At 40.5% G+C, this 22124-nt stretch overlaps 1 protein-coding gene across 2 annotated transcripts; it reads left to right on the top strand.

The window, feature by feature from the left end:
* The first annotated feature begins 393 nt into the window (after positions 1-393).
* On the top strand, positions 394-21911 carry rpl22 (ribosomal protein L22). 2 transcript variants are annotated; one of them, XM_084317412.1, is made up of 4 exons: positions 394-440; positions 1239-1349; positions 2182-2306; positions 21723-21911. In XM_084317412.1, exons 1-4 carry the CDS (start codon positions 429-431, stop codon positions 21865-21867), a joined length of 393 nt encoding a protein of 130 aa, XP_084173538.1. In that variant the 5' UTR covers positions 394-428; the 3' UTR covers positions 21868-21911. The 2 variants fall into 2 exon arrangements, with proteins under 2 accessions (XP_084173538.1, XP_084173539.1); XM_084317413.1 differs by having other exon boundaries at positions 417-440; positions 1242-1349.
* Positions 21912-22124: the final 213 nt, after the last annotated feature.

The raw sequence follows: 22124 nt of genomic DNA, 5'->3' as shown, positions 1-22124 counted from the left end.
GTTCTAGAATAGGGGGCAGGGCAGGTAATTATAATACTTTTTCTTCTTCCTGCTCCTTTTTTCCTTGGGTTTGTATGAGAACTGTATATTATTTAATATTACTTCCATATGGCAAATAAAACTCTGAATCTGAAATCTGAATCTGAAACCTGAATCTGTTCTCGTCGTAGGATTTGATAAACGACACAATCAAAGGTTGAACCTTTACAGAGACCTATTTCTACAAAACAAGACAACATATCTATGTATTTATTTATATATCACCATATCAACAATGACATTTATAAAACTGTATCTAATACATTTTGGAATAACTCTTTAGCCATTTTTAATCAATCCCAGATAAATCGATGCCCATCGATGGTGCAGCCGGGTATTATAATTCCTGCGCAATCCTCCCTCCTTCCTTTCGACCAAATCTGTCAGTCATGGCTCCGATTGTGAGTACTAAAACGTGGAAATACACACTATCTAGATTGTTTATTACCGCTTGTCTTTTGGGAAGATACACGTGTATTTAACTCACGTACAATAATACGTTTGCCACAGAAGAAAGGGGTCGCTTGTTTGGTTTAGTTTAACGTTACGCTGTTCGTTGTAACCACGCTGTGCTAGTAGTGCTGCTTCCTAGCGAAAGCTTCCGTTATAACGTCAGCAGCGCACCAGACCGCGTTCACTGCTGCCAACGTTCTGGCGACAGGCTTTTCAGAGATAACGTCTCAATTACACTACAGTATGTGGTTGAGTCCCTTTGGCATGTTCAAATACTATTGTTAAACACATGGTGGGAGCTATGCTAGTTGTGCACTTAGTGTTGTCATGATGTTACAGTTACTAATAAATGGAGTCAACTATGCATCACCCGTATCACCCATACCGTTCGTTTTTAGTATTTGTCACAAGGGAACTATAAACGATCGTTTAGTTTCCTTTGTCACTATGAATTGAAAATGGGGGACCCTGATGTAAACAAGACAAACGTCTTTCTCTGGTCTGCTGTCTGCATCCCCTTAACAATTGTATGTATTGAGCCGTACTGTATTGTATCCATTCTGCAATCTGTTAAGTTTTCATTCATTCATTCACACCCACTACTCGGAAATGTCTTACCTTCCTGGCTGCTTAGCAGTATACGACACTATAGTTGTTTATCACTGTCGTAAGTGTTATAGTTGGCTATATAGTTGGTCTTCATATGGTTGTGATGAGTGGCCTAACCTTGTGCATTGCTCTGTCAGAAGAAGCAGGTGGTGAAGAAGCAGGGTGGCAAGAAGAAGAAGCAGGTCCTAAAGTTCACCCTGGACTGCACTCACCCTGTTGAGGATGGCATCATGGATGCTGCCAACTTCGTAAGTGGACCAGCTGTTGGAGATAAAGTTGCCATCCTATTCGTTACATAATGCACACCATGGCCAGCAGCCAAGATTTCTGGATACCAGAACATCGCTATCTGTCTTTATTTGCTCAACAGCCAGACCCTCGTATCGTTTTGTATGCAAGGCAGGATTGCAGTCAGCCTAAAATAATGGAGATTCATATTATTCGATTACATCATCGCCGCTGACATCTAGATAGCAGAATGAAGACGGGTGGCTGAAACGGGTTATTTTAATAGAATAGCAGGTGATTGTCATTAAATGTCAACAGTAGCCAGTGAGCTGTGTTGACGCCACAGCACCATATTATGCATGAGATGCCACGAGAACGTCGACATTCAAAGGGAGACTACCGGAGCATTAGTCGCAACAGCTGTCACCTGTCAGCAGCTCCTGTGAGCGACTCTCCTGTATCGCACCTCGCTGTGTGATAGGAGATTACTCTACGTGTTCCTTGGGTTAATTTCTCAACTCTGAAGATTTTGTGCTCTGGACTCGTGGAATAACCTACAAAGCACTTTGAATATCGACTCCCAGATAACCTTGGAACATTTTCAAAAGAAAAATAATGCCTTTAAATCTTAATGTTTTTGAATGTCATTGTTGTAACTAGGAATTATTTTAACCACTTAATATTTGTGTGTTAGTCTGATCTAGCTATTGTTTATTTAATTTTTTTAGTTATTTTAATTTCTTTTTGTCTATCTCGTTATTGAAAATGAGGGTCCACCCTCAATAAAGTCATTCTTCAGGGTTATTTGTGTTCTACTTCGTAACCGGCTCTGCTGTGTCTCGTCTACCACAGGAGCAGTTCCTGCAGGAGCGCATTAAGGTGAACGGCAAAGCTGGAAGCCTGGGTGGTGGTGTGGTGTCCATTGAGAGGAGCAAGAGCAAAATTGCGGTCAACTCAGAAGTTCCTTTCTCAAAGAGGTAAGAACATGTAATACAACTTATTATATTGTCCTTGTTAAGTAAGGTCATTGGAATGTGTATTTTGCACAGTTACACGCAGGCCAGGTTTCAGGGTTCATGGCACAAGGTAAGTTTCTTGTTCAAAGATATAGGCTGAATCCCCCTGCTGTTACTAGATCACAGCTGAATCACCCTGCCGTCACTAGATCACAGCTGAAAATCACACTCCAGGGGCCCTCATGCATGGATCACTGAGTTGGCTAGATTAGATTGTTGACAGTTTTGACATAAACCTAGGATTTTCCATTCCTTGAAGTAAGCTCAGGTTTTAGCCTAACTTGTTAACGGAGCAAAGAAATTCAAACTCGGTCACAACCTGCAAGATGTCAGGCTTATTCACTGGATTCGATTTGATCCTTGCCTGCATCCAGACCCTTTATCACCAATTGCTAGTCCCTCCTACTTTTAAATTATTTTAGTGTATATTGGGCAAATTTGATACAACCCTAGATCATTTTAGATGCTTTGCAAGTTTTGTATTTCATTGTATGGATTTATATTTTCATCATATCATTCCATTATTAATATTTGCGCAACCTCAGAACAGCCTGATCTCGCCCCAAATATGTACTGTAAGTAAAATACTACCACAGGAAAAAAAATCATAATGTACGTTATGTCATAGCCATAAGTAATATATTGACGTATTTATGAAAATGTACAATGTATATTACAAATAAGTAATATATCGACATATTTATGAAATTACAAATAAGTATTATATTACATATACATTTTTTACTTTGAATGTTTTCAGAAAACGTTTGAGTTCCGCTGCTGGGGAACAAACCTGGGCCACTCATGGGAGGCAAGTGCCTTTACCTCAAGACTACCGAGAGACACTTTTCTGATGGCTTCGCCCAAACCCTAACCTTAACCCAAACTTTTTTTATCATAACCTTTAAACGTTAAAACAAATAATCATCATAGTATTGCTGTTTGTATCGGGGTGGGTGGGTGGCTTACTTAGTCTAGTCACAATAATATTTTTTCACGAAGCGTAAATATATTATTTCATACAATATGTAAATATATTACTTATGGCTATAACATATTAACGTACATTATGTACCTTTTTTCCTGTGGTCGATAGGTACTTTATTTATGTTTTCCGATGAGACCTTGTTGCAGAGAAAGTGGGTGATCTTTCCTTTCCCAGCTTTTGCTATAATGCCACCATCAGCCAATCATATGATTGTTGATCATGTTTTTGGCTATTTATCTACGTACTCATGTTCCCTCTATGCCAAAATGGGTGCGTGCAGGTACCCTAGATGATGATTGAATCTACACTTGTATAATCAATCCTGCACCTGTGTTCGAGGAACTGAGTGAACCAGATACAAATGAGCTAGATAATCCCATACATGCATCATATTATCCAGGATCAGTGTTGGGCTCATTACTCAAACAAAGTAATGTGTTACTCATTTCCAAAGTAAAATGATGACTTATTACCAATTACTCCATGGGAGCAGTAATTACACTGCTTGTTGCATTACTTTTCCTTTACACCTCCCAGAATTGGCAATTGCTTCCTTTCTTGCCTTTAAAAATTCAGTACAACATAGGTTACTTGGCCTATGGGGGCTTTCAAATGGACCTATCTCAAACCCTGCCCTCTTTTCTTGATCCTCCAATCACAACTGTCGCTTACCTCGGACAAACAAAGCTTGTCTGAGGTAAGCGACAGTTGTGATTGGAGGATCAAGAAAAGAGGGCAGGGTTTGAGATGGGTCTATTGGACCCGAAAACCGCTGCAAGTGCAGAACTGCGCTGATATAGATCAGTGTTTTCAACGGGGCCCCCGGATACAGTGTGCGCAGCAACACTTCTGGTTAGAAAGCGTAGTAACTGGGAACCAACAGCTCTTCTTCCTTCAGCACGAGAGGTTTGGTAAAAAGGTTACTACTTTTTTTATTATTTATTTTTTTGTATCTCTCTTTCTCCGATTTTTTTCTCTTTTTTTTCTCCCGTCCCAATTTAGTCGTTGTGCCAATTCCCCCCCCCTCCCCTACCTGGTTGTTGTGCGCATGTTCTACTGGTCGGTACAAGGGAACCCTGAAGTATCCGCACGCTTCCTCTGACACGTGCGGCGACAGCCAGTGGCTCTCTTCTCACCTGGCAGCGAGGGCTCTCATTGGTGAAGTGTAACGCGTGGGAGGTCACGCTGCCTTCCTCAAGTCCTGCCTCCGCTGAGCAAGCGCCCAGACCTGACCTGTGGGCTGTCCACAACGCCAGTTTCCCACCCACGGCTTCCCTCCCCCTAACCCAGCCAAACGAGTTAGTATAGCGATCAGCCCAAGCCAAGGCAATGCTGACTCCGGGAGTCGAGACCGCAGTCTCTTGCATGGGTGACGAGCGCAATCTCAAGGTTACTACTTTTCTTACTGTGTGCACCTTGAGCAAAGTTTGGATAGATTACTGATGAACTTGTCATCTTTTGTCTTGACTAAAGTGTCTGGAGTTTTTCAAAAGTTATTTTCTGATCATATTACTGAAATTTGGATAGTAATTTGTTACACTACTCGTTACTGGGGAAAGTAATGTTATTACTGTAACAATGTTACATTAATACATCCGTTCATCAGATTGTTGCAACTTGCATTGTTAATTGCATTTCAGCAAATATGGTAGTTGTTGTTGCGTGATCTGGCTGGATTTTCTTAACCATAGATCTATGGTCATAACCTTCCCAATATGTTGACTTATAATTCAATAACATAAAACGCTAGAGCATTTATAATGCCATAGAAGCATATAGGCCTAGTCTATTTTGATTTAAGTTTGACGGTTAATTGGAATTGACGGCAAATAGTTCCATTCCATTGGTCACTCTAAAGTTGTTGCAGTGCATCTCTCTCTCTCTCTGTCTGTCTGTCTGTCTCTGTCTCTGTCTCTGTCTCTGTCTCCAGCCCAAGTACCTCTTGCAGTTTGGAAGTTATGACCATAGATATAAAGATAGTATTTGCTGAACTGCAATTAATAATGCATTAGTCAACCTAATCCACAAAAGAAATTATGTGATTTGAACAATAGCCCAGACTCGCGTGTGCCACTGTCAACCCAATTCACAGGAGAACATCCTTCCTTTTAAAAGGAATAGCTTATACTCGTTGTGTGCTACTTTAGCTATATATTAGCCTACATAATATAATAATACTATAACATCTAATAATAGACTGTATTTGTTATATATTGAGGCCGTATTTGTTAGCTCTGAGAGACTGCAGTCCATTCTCACTGTAGTGCGCTGAGAGACAGAAATGTGGGCGAATAGCATCGGCTATCGGCCAATCTCACAGGATGACCATAGGACGTTCTGAATATGGAGCTTATTGCCCAATAAAAGCATAAAATAATAAGAATAAAAGCATGGAAATTGTTTTGGAATTGGAATATACTGGGCAAAATGCCCCAAAACACATATTTACTTATTTACAATAGCATTTAATTTCCACTCATGTGATGCATGCAAGTAAAACTAAACGCGTGTTTAAACAAGAGTTTTTAAGTCTTTGCTGAAGCTATAATAAATTGAATGGGACTAATTAATAGATCGCTCCTAGCTTCATCTGTGGTTCATGCAGCTGTCGTCCCGTGAAAAAAGCCTTCTAATATATATTTCTCTCTAAATAAGGCAGTGGATTTAGAATTTTAAATAAAATTAACGCACACTCAATGACAATCTTCTGGTAAATGCCGGGGGGGGGGGGGGGGGGATGCACCGGGGTTTGTCATAATGACGTGATTGTGTGTGCGGTCTATAGCTGCAACCTTTTTGTGAGTTTCCTCCCATTTCCTTGCCCCCTTTGAGCCGATTGGCATGGACACGCACGCACACACACACTTTTGCACACTAACACTTGACCTCCATGCCCAATTTCAGCCTCCTAGGGTGACACCTGGTGGGCTAGAGGGTGAGGACATTTTTGTGGACCGACGGTGACCTATAGAGCTGCTGGTCTCAGCAAAAAAATGGATGACAAATTAGCTTTAAAGGACCATACCAGTCTAATTTTGATAGTGTATACGGTGTGTTCTTTAGCTGATATCAGCTTACCTTACTAAATGCCATCAAACTGCCATTGATGTTGAAAAGGGGTGGGAAAGAATCCATGAGACTTGTAAGTTCTGAAAACTATTGTGGCCATATGAACCCTCTTTGACTCTACTAGAAGCACTGCATGTCAAACTTCTACATTGGGTGCGGTTGTTATTAACTCCTGTGTGCTCCTAGTTGCAAATTTGAATAGCTTGTAGTACAGTAATGTCATGGAACGTAAAGGTGCAGTGATTTTCACAAGGGTAAACTACTTCTAATTAGGGATGTTCGATATTGGCTTTTTTACCTATACCGATATTGTCCAACTCTTAATTTCTGATACCGATATCAACCGATACCGATATACCGGTATGCAGTAAAAACAAGTACTACCACGTGTGTGTGTTAAAACTGCATGACAAATAAAGACTTCTAGTCTAACCAATTATTATACCCTAAAGAAGGATCTAAAATATGAATGGATGGTAATGACATTTTTTATTTCCTTACCTTAACTACTGTAATATAGTCTGGGCTGCAACATATCCATCATATCTCAACACATTTGTCATAATCCAGAAGAGGTTCCTCAGGATGATTTCTCAATCTACCAGATATGAACCATCTGCACCTCTGTTCAGCAAATATTCAATATTCTCAATTGACAAACTAAATGCTTTTAAAAAATGCTCATTCATATAAAAGTTCATAAACAATAGGCAAGATATTCCGGATACTCTCCATAGTTTCTTTATTTTTTTTTATCAGAATTTCACTCATATCCAACAAAACTCTGGAACACTCTTAAGTTCATCATTGAGGTCAACAACCTCCTTATCTATCTTTAACACATTGGACGCCAGACCCGATATAAGTCGGGTTAACTCGCCGAACGTTGGGCGCCAAACCCGAGAAAAGTCGGGTTTTCATCGTTATTTCTTTTATTCGATATTTCCATTCATAATCCATCCAGCCTGATGTTATCATTGGGAATGGGTCTCAGATCGCAAATGTCCAATACCGCCGCCTAACGCCTTGCAGGCGGTATTGCACATCATTGGAAAGCCTCTGGCTTGGGCTGTACGTCGGTCTAAGAAGTCCGGTCCGGGTTTTCCTTCTCGGGCAGGACAAGCGTTTATAACTCATGGATTGGGGACACTCGAGCACCGCTGGTTCATGTGTTTTGGTGGATTATCTTGGCAACACGACCGACATCAATACTTGGAATGGCGATCAGATAATTGGAATATTCTTTTTGCAGTACATCATAGACGAGGTAAGGGCTACCGTACTTTTCGGACTATAAGCCGCGGCTTTTTCCCCCATTTTTCGACCCTGCGGCTTATATAACGGTGCGGCTAATCTATGGATTTTTACAGCTAACTGGGCGCGCTCCCTCAAGCTCTGTGACCGTCAGATCAGACTCCTAAATCTGCTGCAGCAGTGCATGTCAACCACGTCAACAAACCATTATGGCAAGAGTCTAGTGTATGAGCAGCTCAGAGCTCCTCTTTCAACATAACTGAAGCATTAAACAAAATGACCCAGTCAACGAACTATTCACTTTAGTTTATTTATACATGAGGCGTTGTCTAATGTTATCTAGCTGCTGATGGCTCCTGATATCAACGTCTGATATCATCAGTTTGGCACTCGATTTCGCAGGTGCTGGCTAGTGCTGGCTAGCGCTGGCTAACTGGCTAACGTTATGAGAGCTAACGTTGCTACCTACTGTACCCGGCGCTGCTAACGTTATGAGAGCTAACGTTGCTACCTACTGTACCCGGCGCTGCTAACTGGCTAACGTTATGGGAGCTAACGTTGCTACCCACTGTACCCGGCGCTGCTAACTGGCTAACGTTATGAGAGCTAACGTTGCTACCTACTGTACCCGGCGCTGCTAACTGGCTAACGTTATGGGAGCTAACGTTGCTACCTACTGTACCCGGCGCTGCTAACTGGCTAACGTTATGAGAGCTAACGTTGCTACCTACTCTACCCGGCGCTGCTAACTGGCTAACGTTATGAGAGCTAACGTTGCTACCTACTGTACCTGGAGCTGCAAACTGGGAGCTGCTAACTGGCTAACGTTATGAGAGCTAATGTTGCTACCTACTGTACCCGGAGCTGCTAACTGGGAGCTGCTAACTGGCTAACGTTATGAGAGCTAACGTTGCTACCTACTGTACCCGGAGCTGCTAACTGGCTAATGTTATGAGAGCTAACGTTGCTACCTACTGTACCCGGCGCTGCTAACTGGCTATCGTTCCTGTTTAAACAAATGTTAATAAATGGGAGCTTCCTCAAACAGCCATCTCTTTCCCGACAATCCCCTCTGCACGAACCCTTACATTATGGTAATTAAACATTAAAACACCTGCGGCTTATAGTCCAGTGCGGCTTATATATGTACACATCATTCAATTTAGCTGCTGCGGCTTATATTCAGGTGCGGCTTATAGTGCGAAAAGTACGGTATATGCTATCAATCTTGCGTTGAGCCGATAATCCCTTCCCGCAATCGGAGCGTGTCTGTAATGTACTGTGTAACGTATTCCGTTGGTGACGATCGAAGCATAGAAACGCCCCCCCCCCCCCCCACCCTTTCATGCATGCATGATGAAACATAATACCGAAATCTAGCGTTGATTTCAGATTGATTGTCGATCCAAGCGAGGAATGGCACGCCTTATAGTGAAATGCAATAAAACGCTGTTTATCTGCGTTTCCTGGGATTACACAGAATTACTCTAAAACTATACTCGTATTGCATCTTGACCGAAAGAAACTCAATGACAATCGACTATATTATTAGATCCATAGCTATAATATTTAATATAGTTTTAGCACTGCAAACACCGGCATGTACCCCCATTCATACAGTGCTGGCACACACGGCCATACGCCCACAGCGACCTCTGGCGCCCAATGTGTTAAAAAGCAACTAAAAGGCCATTTACTTGCATCATAAATCATCAATTTATTAAGTTAGTCCTGTGTAACAGTGTTACCTATATGGCTGGTTCTATGTCTTATTTTTCTTCATTATATATTTTTTATGTTATTCTCCTCTCCTTTGCCTCCTTGTACTTTTTTATTTATTGGCTCTTGTTGCCATGTTTTGAACATGATATCTATCCGTGTCTATCCTCTATTTTCTCGTTATAGTGTTTGCCTTATGTCTCTGATCTTGTTTTGAGTTTATTTTCTTTGACCATGTTTTACATGTATTTCGTTCATATATGATTATGGACATTGATGGGATGGGAGTGGAACTTTGTACAAGCCCTTTTGGCTTCGTTCCCTCCTAGCACTGTTTTTAAATAATGTGCCAAATAAATAAACTAAACTAATGCCCAACCACTTTCAAGTTTCATGGAGCATATTTTCAACCCTTTTCAACATCAGTGGCAGTGAGAAAGGTAGGCTGAGATCTACCAAAACATACACTATACACCTATGAACACACAATGGGCCTCATTCAACAATACTCTTATTATTTTTCTTATACTCGTCGGGGTACAAACTGTCTCAGAATGTAACTCCTCCACCTCAGACATTGACCCTATACCTACAGCTTTCTTCAAACGGGTATTTAATAGTGTTTCAAGCCCTGTGCTAGATATCATAAACACTTCCCTTAGGACTGGTATTTTCCCGGATGCCTTTAAAACAGCAGTTGTAAAGCCATTACTAAAAAAACCTAACTTGGATAGTAATGAAATGGCAAATTATCGTCCAATATCCAACCTACCATTCATTAGTAAAGTACTTGAAAAGATAGTTTCAGTTCAAATAAATTCCTTTCTTGAAGAAAACAACATCTTAGAAGAATTTCAGTCAGGATTCAGAAAATATCATAGCACTGAAACTGCCCTCACCAAAATAATCAGTGACCTCAGACTAAACTCTGACGAGAATAAGATCTCCATCCTTATCCTGTTAGATCTCAGTGCAGCATTTGATACAATCGATCACGATATTCTAATCGATCGTCTTGAAAACCATGTCGGTTTCTCAGACCATGTGCTAGGCTGGTTTAAAACATACATCAGAGGGAGGAAATTCTATGTTAAACTAGGAGATCACATGTCTGATATATACGACAACAACTATGGAGTTGCACAAGGGAGTTGCTTAGGTCCTTTACTCTTCTGTTGTTACCGCTGGGTGATATCATCAGAGAACATAATGTAGATTTCCATAGCTATGCGGATGATACACAACTGTACATATCTGCTGAACCAAATGATACAGCGATTAGCTCCATTACAGACTGCTTACTGGCAATAAATAAATGGATGAGTAAGAACTTCCTGAAACTAAACGAGAACAAAACTGAAATTCTAATTATCGGCTCCAAAACTAAAAAAGAAACATTAATAAAGAACCTGGGGGGACTAACCCCTTGGATCAAATCTGAGGTCACTAGTCTTGGGGTTGTCATAGATTCAGAACTGAACTTCAATTCTCATATTAGCAAAGTGACAAACATCGTTCTTCCATCTCAGAAATATAGCAAAAGTACGACCATTTATTAATCAGAACGATGCTGAGAAGCTAATTCATGCATTCATATCTAGCCGGTTAGACTACTGTAATGCACTTTTCACAGGTCTCCCTAAGAAAACCACAGAGAGGCTTCAGCTAATCCAAAACTCTGCAGCCCGACTGCTAACTAGAACCAAAAGGAGAGAGCACATTAGTCCAGTCTTAGCCGCTTTACACTGGCTTCCTGTAACATTTAGAATTGACTTTAAGGTCCTTCTCCTTACATACAAAGCTCTAAATGGACAGGGACCTAGCTACATCGCCAACACTCTAATAAATTACACACCAGCAGTCAAAAGAGGATCGGTAATGCAGCCTTTATCAACTATGCCCCAAAACTATGGAACAAACTACCCCAAAACATCAGGGAAGCCAACTCGCTAGACATCTTTAAAAGACAGCTTAAAACCTATCTCTTTGCTCAGGCATTTCACTGATAGATATCTGCTACCACCTAGTGGCAAGAGGAAACATCAGGGATATCCTGACACAACTTGTATTTATTCTTACCCTGCCTACTCTTGTACACTGCCTATCAAATTCATGTGTCGGTTATTGCACTTTTTACTTCTTACTGATGACTATTTTTAAACTGAATCATTTTAAACTATTCTTATTATTTGCCTATTAGGATGCTAGATCCTAATGTGAAACACTGATTTGCCATATCTTGCTATGCTCGCTCATGCCTGTATTTTTTATGTCCGTCGGTTATTGCACTTTTTACTTCTTACTGATGACTATTTTTAAACTGAATCATTTTAAACTATTTTTATTATTTGCCATATCTTGCTATGCTCGCTCATGCCTGTATTTTTTATGTCCGTTCTATTTTATAATTTTTTTTTTTTTTTTTTTATACTATTTTTAAACTGAATCATTTTAAACTATTTTTACTATTTGTGTTACTGAAAACTGTAAGCGGAGAGCCTATTGGGATGCTAGATCCTAATGTGAAACACTGATTCTACCTGTCTATCTTTTTATGCTCGCTTATGCCTGTATTTTTTACTGTTGTGAAGCACTTTGAACTGCAACCTCTGTATGAAAAGTGCTATACAAAAAAATAAAAAATTAAGTTATTATATTCTTGCTTACCTGTCTGTTAAGAGAACAATAAGAAAAGCCACCGCCACATTCATCAAGCCGTTCTTAACATCCAAATCTGTTCTAACCCAGGTCTATTGCATGATGAATCCCACTCATTCTTAAATTCAAATGAGCGTTTGCGCTCAATCATTTGCATAGAGACACGCTTTATAAGGCGAATGAGGCGTGTGTAAAACAGCCGAGTTTCGGCATCTGATCACTGTCTGATCCATTCAACAGGAAGCGATTTGCGACTGATCTCAAAATGACACACACACTCACGACTAGGGATGCCCCCCGAAACCCGGTTCTAAACGGGAACCGGTACTAAATTAGAAAAAAACTGAGTATTGATAAGCTCCGGCGTTATCGGTACTGCTATCGGTAGTCTAGGTCCTAGGAGCGGATTAGCTACGGAGCTAACAGAGTGTACCCTCCATCTGCGACGCAACGGTGGCGGCAACACTGGAAACGGAGTAACTTTAACGTTATGTCGAGTTCATACTACACTACACGTATGAACTCGACATAACGTTAACGTTACTCCGTTTCCATGAAGTGTTTAATTAGCAGCAATCTGTTGTCATGAAATCATTGTAGTCGTTTAGTCTTAACTAAAAGATTTTAACTAAATAAAAAGCAGCAGCACTATTGGATAACTGAGTCATGTTTGCTATGTATGTTTCTTTAGGGGAGTAGGACATTTGTTTCACAGTTTTAGCATGATGTTTTATAGATGGCTAGGTTAAACACAGGTTTTTGTTTTTAAGAGGGGGGGTTTGATTTGATATAATTGAAGTTTATTTCAAATATGCAACACAACAAACAAACATCAAGTACAGATATGGCCTTAAGCCGTTCAAATAATAAATCGATAAAGTACCGAACCGTTAAGCACAGGGACCGAAACTAAAGCCTGCCGCCCGCCAGGGGCGGTCTGTTTTTACCTTCGGCGCATGACACTTAGAGGGCTGCCCGCCGTGTGGCGTGTAGACGTGTAAGTTCATAACGATACTCGTGTGCGAGTACAGATTATAGCCGCTCGTCTTTTTTTTCTCCACCGCGAGATCGTTAAAAAACTACAAGTCCCACATTGCACTCAAGTCAACGGTCCAATCACAGTAGAGTGACGTGACTGGTTTCATGAGAAAAAAAAGCAAATGACCAATCGGAAGCTTCCATTTGGCTTGTTTACTTCTGTCTGCTCTAGTCTATATCGGACCTCCATGAACTAACATTACTGTTTAAACAATGACCCAGTCAACTATTCACTTTTAGTTTAATACATGACAAGGCATTGTCTAACGGTATCTAGCTGGCTAGCTACTGATAGCTGCTGATATCAGCAATAGTCTACTCGAGTGCATAATACCTCCGTTCCCTCGTTAGCTAGCTTAGCTAGCTCACGTTAGATGATCCATCTGTCCCAGTAAACTAAATTGTCTTAACGTTATCTACCGGGCTAGCAGTAGCTACAGATAGCTCCTGATATCAATGTCTTATAACATTGATTGAATGCGTATTCTAGCTGAGGGCATGTTGAATGTGATTTGACAAAAGAACCGTAACGTTCTAAATAGGGTCCAGCTGCATCGCCGGAGAATCCTTGCATGCTGAATGTAGGGTCTAGCTGAATATAGGGTCTAGCTGCAGGGCCGGAGAATCCTTGCTGGAGCTGGAGGCTACTCAAGTATACACACAGACAGTGGAGCTGTTTGCAGATAGCAAGCATTTTGACTTATTGCGTGGTGGCGATGTCTCGCAGATAATACAACTACAAGTATGATTATATAATATATATTTTATTTAAATTTTTTTTTTATATAAAATATATATATATATTTTTTTTTAATCAAAAAAATGTTGGCAGGTAAGAAATATGCTTGGCGGGTAGACTCTTCCCATCTACCCGCCACTGGCCGGTGAGTCAAAAAGTTAATTTCGCTCCCTGGTTAAGCAGTATCGATAAGAGTAGTAGTATCGATAAAATCCTAACGATACCCATCCCTACTCACGACTCAGTGCATGTGTGTGTGTTCCTGTGGGTCGCTCATCGCATGTGTGTTAATCTGATGACAAATAAAGACTTATACTTGTACTTGCGAAATAAATCGTTCCAGCAAAGTAGGCTTTGTCAATACTGAACGACTGCACACTTATCAAGAACCAATCGCGCAGTAGGTTGGGAAATACTGGATCTGTCGGCTGTCATCGCTCTCTGAAAGGTCCCTGTGGCTAAAACCCAGAATGCGCTCAGAACTTGTAGGAGCAGAGAAGAGAGGAGAGGAGATGTTGTAAATATGCGTATGCCTGGGCAGCCAGCATCTAACTGTTTTGTGCAGAACCACGCAATAAGTTATAATAATAAAGTTCTGGGTTTATAAAGTCGTATTTGGGGGCAATTGACCAATGGTTTGCTTTCAACCCATGAACTCCTTCCTCTCTCACCTTTTTATATATATTTTTTTTATTGTATCTACTAAAATTGTATTGTTTGTTTTGTAAAGTGTCTGAGCATTAGGAAAAGCGCTATATAAATCTGATGTATTATTATTAGGAATGGTAGGCTTTTAAAAAAAAAAAAAATTCCCATCTGGGTAAGAGTTTCTTATCTGGGTAAGAGTGCTCTCGACCACTCTTAGAATTAGGTCTTGCCTGAGAGAAAAGCAACAATAAGAAAACATTGCTGAATCCCAGGTAAGAACAATAAGAGGAAATGCTATTTAAGAATGAAATCGGTTCTTATATCTCTCCATGAATGAGGCTCTGGTGATGGTGAGGAGTCAAAAATGTTACTTGTATCATGGTCCAGTTAACCCCTCCTCTTCTTCCTGTGAGACAAATGGTGCTTGATGTGTCTTCTGAATGTAACTTGTTACCCAACGGTAGCACAAAACGGGCTGAGATTCATCACTTGGATGGCAAGCATCCACTAAGTGACATAAATTACATAAACTAAATTACCTTTTTTCTTCCACACTAACCCCTGAGGTTAGAAGTTAATGCCCTCAGTTGCTCAGTTCATTCTCACTCAATACATTTATCTCTGACTGTACTTTGAGTGGCTCATAAAACTGCACTATGTAGCTTTTTCATTAAATAAAATATCCCTTTTCTTGCAATCTAAATCACCTGGACTTAAGCAGACAACCCTCCCAACAGCGATGCATGAAACACTGAGGTTGCCCATACAAGCTCTTCTGGTCGGCCATTACCAGTGCAGCCAAATCCCTAAAAGACTGGTCACATTTCTACAACACACACAAATGTAAAACGGTGCCCAAAGTTACCTTGCATGAAGAAATGTGTTTTTCTCATCCTCCATGCATAACTCTTTGAGCGCCACGCCCTTTCCCCATCTGTACTCAATGGCGCCAGCATTATTGACCATTTTAGCGATGTTTGCAGACCCATCGTGTGTTCTGTATTATAGCTATGGAGACAATAGTAGCTCAATAGCTCATTTGACAGGCATTGTTCAGTCCATCACTGACTAATCAGTTAATTTCTACATACTGTAGTTTTTGCGCTATTACACGTTAAACATCGCCCCTTTCCAAAATAATATTTTCATAGATGGCGAGATATGACACGTTATATGCAATATGCCCAAATCGTTCTGGTTGATCGCCTGAAACCCCAAATACTTCCAAATCAAAGGTATATACCATGTACATATGTGTCTTCACAAAATAAAGGGGGGTCGGGGGGTCGTTTTAACTAGAAACCGTAATCGTGTTTATCGAGCATGTTTTACGTCCGGTAAAACACAACACTGTGATCGTTACAGAAGCATGTTTTATGTTAAGAAAAATACCGGCAGGAGACCTTACCTCAGTCAGAAAGTACTCCAAAATGAATAAATCCCAGTCGATCCCATGGCGATCGCATGTCCTGAACTCAAGTACTACAACACTGGTAATAATAATAATAATAAACTTTATTTGCATACAGAAACTGCAGCTCAAAGTGCTTCACAACAGAAAAAAGACAGGCATAAAATTAGCACATAAAGTGCAGACATATAAAATCACAGTTTTTCACATTAGGATCTAACGTCCCAACAGGCCACCTTGTTTATGGTTTGATTCAGTTTTAAATAGACAATAATAAAAAGAGTAAGATAAAATAGTGCAGTGCAATCAAATTGTAGAATAGATTAAAAAATATATATATTTTACAGTGCAGTAAAATAGTTCTGGATTACTGTTCAACAGTTCAAAGTCGTCTTTACCTTCTCTGTTTGGTATCCACAGTTTAAAACTTGACTGTCTTCCCTCCTGTTTTATACCCACTTTGACCCTTTGAACCTACCACCCAGGGCAAACCTCCCTCTCAGGGCGCAGTTCTATGCCTGGGTCCTACAGTTTTAAAGCCTGACAGTCTCTTGTTTGATACCCACACAGTTTAATACCTGACAGTTTTGAACCTGTAATAAAAAGCAATAGACAGAGTAAAATAATACAGTGCAATAAGATCGTAGAATAGATAGTAAAATTATGCAATAGAATGGACAGAGTAAAATAGTGCTACAGTACGCGTTCTTGAACCGCTAGAGAGTTGAGTGGAGCTTTGCAGTATATCTCAGGGCCCCGGAGGGGAAATATGATTTCGATCACAGATTTTTGAAATATTTATCAAAGACTAGTTACGGCGTCTTCGGCAGAATGAGCATGGCTAGGAATGACGTCTAAACACGTCATCAGCGATTAAAGTGTTAAATGGACTGTTATATCTTATTAAATTGTGGACATTTATTCATTCCCACTTATTAGACACTATTTCTGATGGTAAAATGAGCGTACAAAGCAAAATACAGAATTCTGAAATATTAAAACGGAATTTGGAAAAAAATAAAATGGAATTTGGAAAAAAATAAAACGGATTTCATATGGCTCTAGGTTCTGGTGTGAGGCGCAGTATTGGGTTCCTCATATCAACACTGATTGCACGCACGCTAATGACGCCACATGCACGCGCGCTCCCGCATAAATGTAGAGCCATATGAAATCTGTTTTATTTTTTTCCAAATTCCATTAAATTTTTCCAAATTCCGTTTTTTCCGTTTTAATATTTCAGAATTCCCCTCCGGTACTCGAGGAGGCAGCCGTTGCATCTTTTCACCTGCACAGCGCGATCTCTCAGTGGCGAGGAGTAACGCGTGGGAGGCTCACGCTGCCCCCGTCACTTCCTGATTCTACTGCGCAGGCGCACCAACCGACCTGTAGGAGTCGCTGTCCACAACGTCCGATCCCCACCCACCAGCTTCCCACCCCCTAATACTGCCAATTGTATTAGTATGAACGACCAGCCAAGCTGGTAGCAACGCCGAGAGCTGGGCTCGAACCCAGCATCTCCTGCGTTGGTGGCGAGCGCCTTGCCCACTGCGCCACCTAGCCGCTCCCCTCAAATGGTTATTTTTTAAGTTCAAAATGACCACATATAATTCAGGTGACGGTAGCCTAGACGGTAGCACATAATTATTTACAGACAATGATTTAGAAAACGTATAGTATTTTGAGCAAGCTAAAGTGCAGATCACAAGATTATTTTTGTTATTCTAAATTATGTCTAATATGAGGCTTGCCTGCATGACCACAGAGCTCCGTTTGGAGAGTATGGTTTGTTTGTTTTTATTAATTGGCAATGTGAAACATGACCGAAACAATAAGAACGGTAACAATTCCACTTTTGGACCATTTCAAATGGACTTGGGTGTGAAAGCATCCTCCATCTACATGTGCTTTACATAGAAGTTGCACCAGCAGTTCTGACCCAGAAAATCAACCTTGATCTCCAGATAATGCATTATGGATTATTCTCCGAGTCACTTTATCCAGGTCACTCTTTTTGAAGCTGTACATCAGTGTGACATCACATAGTAAAAAGGGAGGAACAGACCATTCTCTCTTGTCCTTCTTCCTGGCTGTTGGAGACAGTGGTGCATGTTCTCTTGTAGGGACAGAATTCTCTTGAGAACCTTCCAGTGTGATTCCCCCGTTTGAAGTGCTAAAGCTCATGACATGATGACTGTCTGTGACAAAATGTGACTGCTAATCTTGAGGACAGTGTTTTAATTATCTGACCTGCTGCATAATCATAATCATAGCCGCCACAAACTCCTGCTCAATACCTAATCTCTAGTAATATTACCTCCATTCAATGTACAATATGAGCTGCTGCTTGCTTCTCTTCCTTGTTCCGTTTATCTCAGGCATCCCACCATTATGATTTTGGGTGGCAGAATGAGTCTAGAGGTGGAGAGGATGACCATTAACTAGGGCTGACTTTCGAAGCTTTTTTTGGCAATCGAAGCTTCGGGGCCGAACTTCGATTTTAATTCGAAGCTTCGAGGAAAAAAAAGAGAAAAAATTATATTTTTATTTTTAATCTTATGTTGTGGGACTTGTACAGCACTTTGGTAAACTTTGTTGTTTTTAAATGTGCTCTATAAATAAAGTGGATTGGATTAATTAATTAGCCCCTTTCGTGACTGACGCAGCCAACAAGGTTTCACTTGGCTGCACTGCCTGGGTGCAGTGGGGCTGCTCTCACAGCCAACGACATGACATTACATAATTATGTTGCAACCTTCGTCTATCAAGCAAACAATTATATTATATTTAATTTATAAGACAATGCACCTACAAAAGCAGATGATTACAATTAAATTAGCCAACTTGGTAACACATTAGTCATAGCAGCATTAGGGGTGGGAATCACCAGTTTCATCATGATACGATACGATATCGATTCTTTGGACAACGATACGATATTTGCCGATATCACAAAGTCTCTCACGATACAATACGATACGATTAGATTCAGGTGCCTGCAATCGATATGAGATGATATCATATGCCCATTTAACACAATCAGTAACATTTAGATCAACAAAAAAAAGGTAATGAAAATATCGTTTGACATTTGTATTTTTTAGCTCTTCCAGACATTTAAAGGAAAATCAATCTATTGTTTTTAATACAAATAGACCTCCTGTTCACTGTAAAGTGCCACGTTTTTATATATTGAGCTTTAAACTTTAAGCTACATTTTTTGGAACTCAAAACTCACAACCTCCCTCTCCCAAACCGTTCCTACAACAATTTGTTGATGTTGCATGATCATGTATAGGCCTACATTTATTATGTATTATATTGTTTATGTTTAAATAACATTTAAACATCAAACTCCTCTGACCTCATCTGGTCTTTCCAAAGACGCGCGCACACACACACACAGAAAGGGAGAATGCTATGCTGTAACATCTACACACACGGAGCTACTGCTGTTGTTCTTGGGCGGATATGAGACTCGCCACAGGATTTTCAAAATAAGAGTATCGATATGAATCGATCTTATTACATCGCATCGATCCGATTCGATTGTTGATAATTACATCGATGTATCGATCTGGATCGATGTATCGTCCCACCCCTAAGCAGCATAGGCATAGCCTTATTAATGTTTTGTGTATTATCTGGCAATCGGCTTTTTTGGCATCGTCTTTGCATATTTTAAAGTGTAACCACACGTCTGACTTCTTCGACATGTCTGCTGCACATGTCCTTGTTGTTTTCAACATGTCCTTGTTGTTTTCATCTCCACGTGCTTGTTGTAGAGAGGTGGAGTCGAGGCGCCGCTTACTTTCGTTTCATTGGAATGGAGGCGGGAAGGCGCCGCTTACTTTCGTTTCATTGGAATGGAGGCGCAAGATTTGAGGCAAACATTTTTTTTTTTTTTTTTTTTTTTTAAGCTTGTGCCATCTAACGAAGCTTCGAAGTATTTAAGACAGCCCTACCATTAACCATAATGTCTCTGGTTAAATCCCTGGCACAGGAGGAGGGTGTATTGTATAATGTCTCTGGTTAAATCCCTGGCACAGGAGGAGGGTGTATTGTATAATGTTGCTGGTTCAATATTTGATGCATACAATAAATACGTAGGCCTATTATTATTATATGTTAATATTACACTTATTCTGTAGGTGAATATATATATTAGATAAAATAATTCGGTTTCTAGACCCTGCAAATAAGTGGATGCGTACAAAATATACTCTTATCACTACAGAACTATGTAAATCCTTTTTATTTTACTACTAATGACTGAACACGTGGCATCCCATTTCCTAGGTAAAGCTTTCAACTCCTACTCCTTGTAGCTCTGTTCTGAAGGGCCACTACCCAGTTGAGGGCACTACAAAACTAGGGGAAGGGAATTGGGATTGACCCTAAATCTACAGTACGCTACCCACCATCTGTGCCAATGGGCCCTTGAGCGAGGCACCGAACCCTCTGTGATCCCACCTGCCTGAAGACACCCACCTGTGAGGGGTTTTGAGGTGGAAGGAGAGGCATGCATGTACAGAATGTCACCATGATCAAACAGACATATTTGGGGATATGTGTAGGCGAGGATGTGTATTAGAAGAGATATGCAGAAAGACAAATGTCAATTGCCTTGTGTAAATTGACAGTGTAGTCATCACCGTCAGGCAGAATCCCATTTGCTTCTCAGTCGAGCCCTCAGCCCCAAACCCTCAAATCAAATGAACATGTGGTGACGTTTTAGGCTTGCATCATTACAAGGGGCCCTTTTTTGGTGAGGGAGCGAGGGGTGTTGCTGCTAATTGAATTGCGATGCCCTTCGATGTTCCCCACCATCATTGAGCGTGCACTATACTTTGTGTCAAGAACTACTGTGGAAAGAGGATAATGCAGTCATCAACACAGCTAATTAATTGGGCCAAAATAAACATGTCGAGTCACAAGTTACCTTTATATGAAAAGGGCAAAATGCACAGTGCATTGAATTATGAGTCCTATATTTGGGGAATGCAATCCCCCCCCCCCCCTGCCTGCTAACTTGGGAATTCAGGGTGCACTGCGGTGAGCTTAACTGGCATCACTTATGGATTGGACAGACACTTTGTGACATGAGAAATACATCATGTGGTTTCCATGGGATTCCCCCAGGTGCTACGTGTGAGGGGACTGAAATGGTGTAAATGGGATTCACCCTCTGATCTCCCATGGTTCTATATCACGCTGTGCAGGGGATTGTCAGCGCGCACCCTCCTCGCTCTGCAATAACTGATACTGCATGTCCGTTGCCCTCACTTTCACCCCCCCCCAAAAGAAAAAACATAACAAAGTAGTTGAATTGAGTTCGTCTATCGTTTGGTTGTAAAATAATGTCCATTTTATGGTTTATATACACTAATTAAATGGAATGTACTGGGAGGTATAATGGGGTGATGATATATCTGCTGGGAGGTGCAATGGGGACAAAGTTAACTCGAACATAATTTCTAGTGTCATTACTGTAAAGCCCATTTCTGCAAGTCATACTTTACCAGATGATGTATGTATTACTTATAATATCTACATGATCAAAGACATCCCAGTTTAGAGCGTTGGTTTGCCTAATCTCTGTATGATCATGACAAAAGCATATTGCAATGTTAACCCCTACATTCATTAAAAATTATTGTAATGCTTTGGAATTGCAAGGAGCTGTGGAACTATGGTAGATGGTGGGTCATGGAATTGGACCTAAAAGTTAGATAGTGACTCACACTCTCACACGCAAACAGCACTATTATAAAATTGGATTAGTAGCTAGCAAAAGCTTTACTTTGTCATATAAGTTAAATTGACTGATCGTCTTTCCCTCAACTCCACCAGGTACTTGAAATACCTCACCAAGAAGTATCTGAAAAAGAACAACCTCAGAGACTGGTTGCGGGTCGTGGCCAACACCAAGGAGAGCTACGAGCTGCGCTACTTCCAGATCAACCAGGACGAAGAAGAGGAGGAGGATGAAGATTAAACCTGACACCACTTTTAATAAAATATTGTTAAGGGTGAAAAAAATCTCCTTGTTTTTCTTTGTATGGATTATAGGACATGTTTAATCAATACGTGCAGTGCTAATTTATAGTGAATTACATAATGAGTTCATAGCTACATTGTGGATCTCGACGAGTTACAGCAAAAAGGTGTTACAACTCAAAATGCTCATTTCTTAAGTGGTGAGATCTCTTTGGGGTATCCTGTGTTGCAACGGTGGTAACCTTGACAACTGTT

This window comes from Notolepis coatsorum, assembly GCF_963971535.1.
Source record: "Notolepis coatsorum genome assembly, chromosome: 6".
Classification (NCBI taxonomy): Eukaryota; Metazoa; Chordata; class Actinopteri; order Aulopiformes; family Paralepididae; genus Notolepis; species Notolepis coatsorum.
This window is presented reverse-complemented; position numbering and strand designations above follow the sequence as displayed.

What these genes read in the sequence shown, in the direction of transcription:
- rpl22 (XM_084317412.1), top strand. An exon ending in TCATGGATGCTGCCAACTTC is followed by an intron (nt 1,350 to 2,181) that starts GTAAGTGGACCA and finishes CGTCTACCACAG; the next exon opens with GAGCAGTTCCTGCAGGAGCG. An exon ending in GAAGTTCCTTTCTCAAAGAG is followed by an intron (nt 2,307 to 21,722) that starts GTAAGAACATGT and finishes CAACTCCACCAG; the next exon opens with GTACTTGAAATACCTCACCA.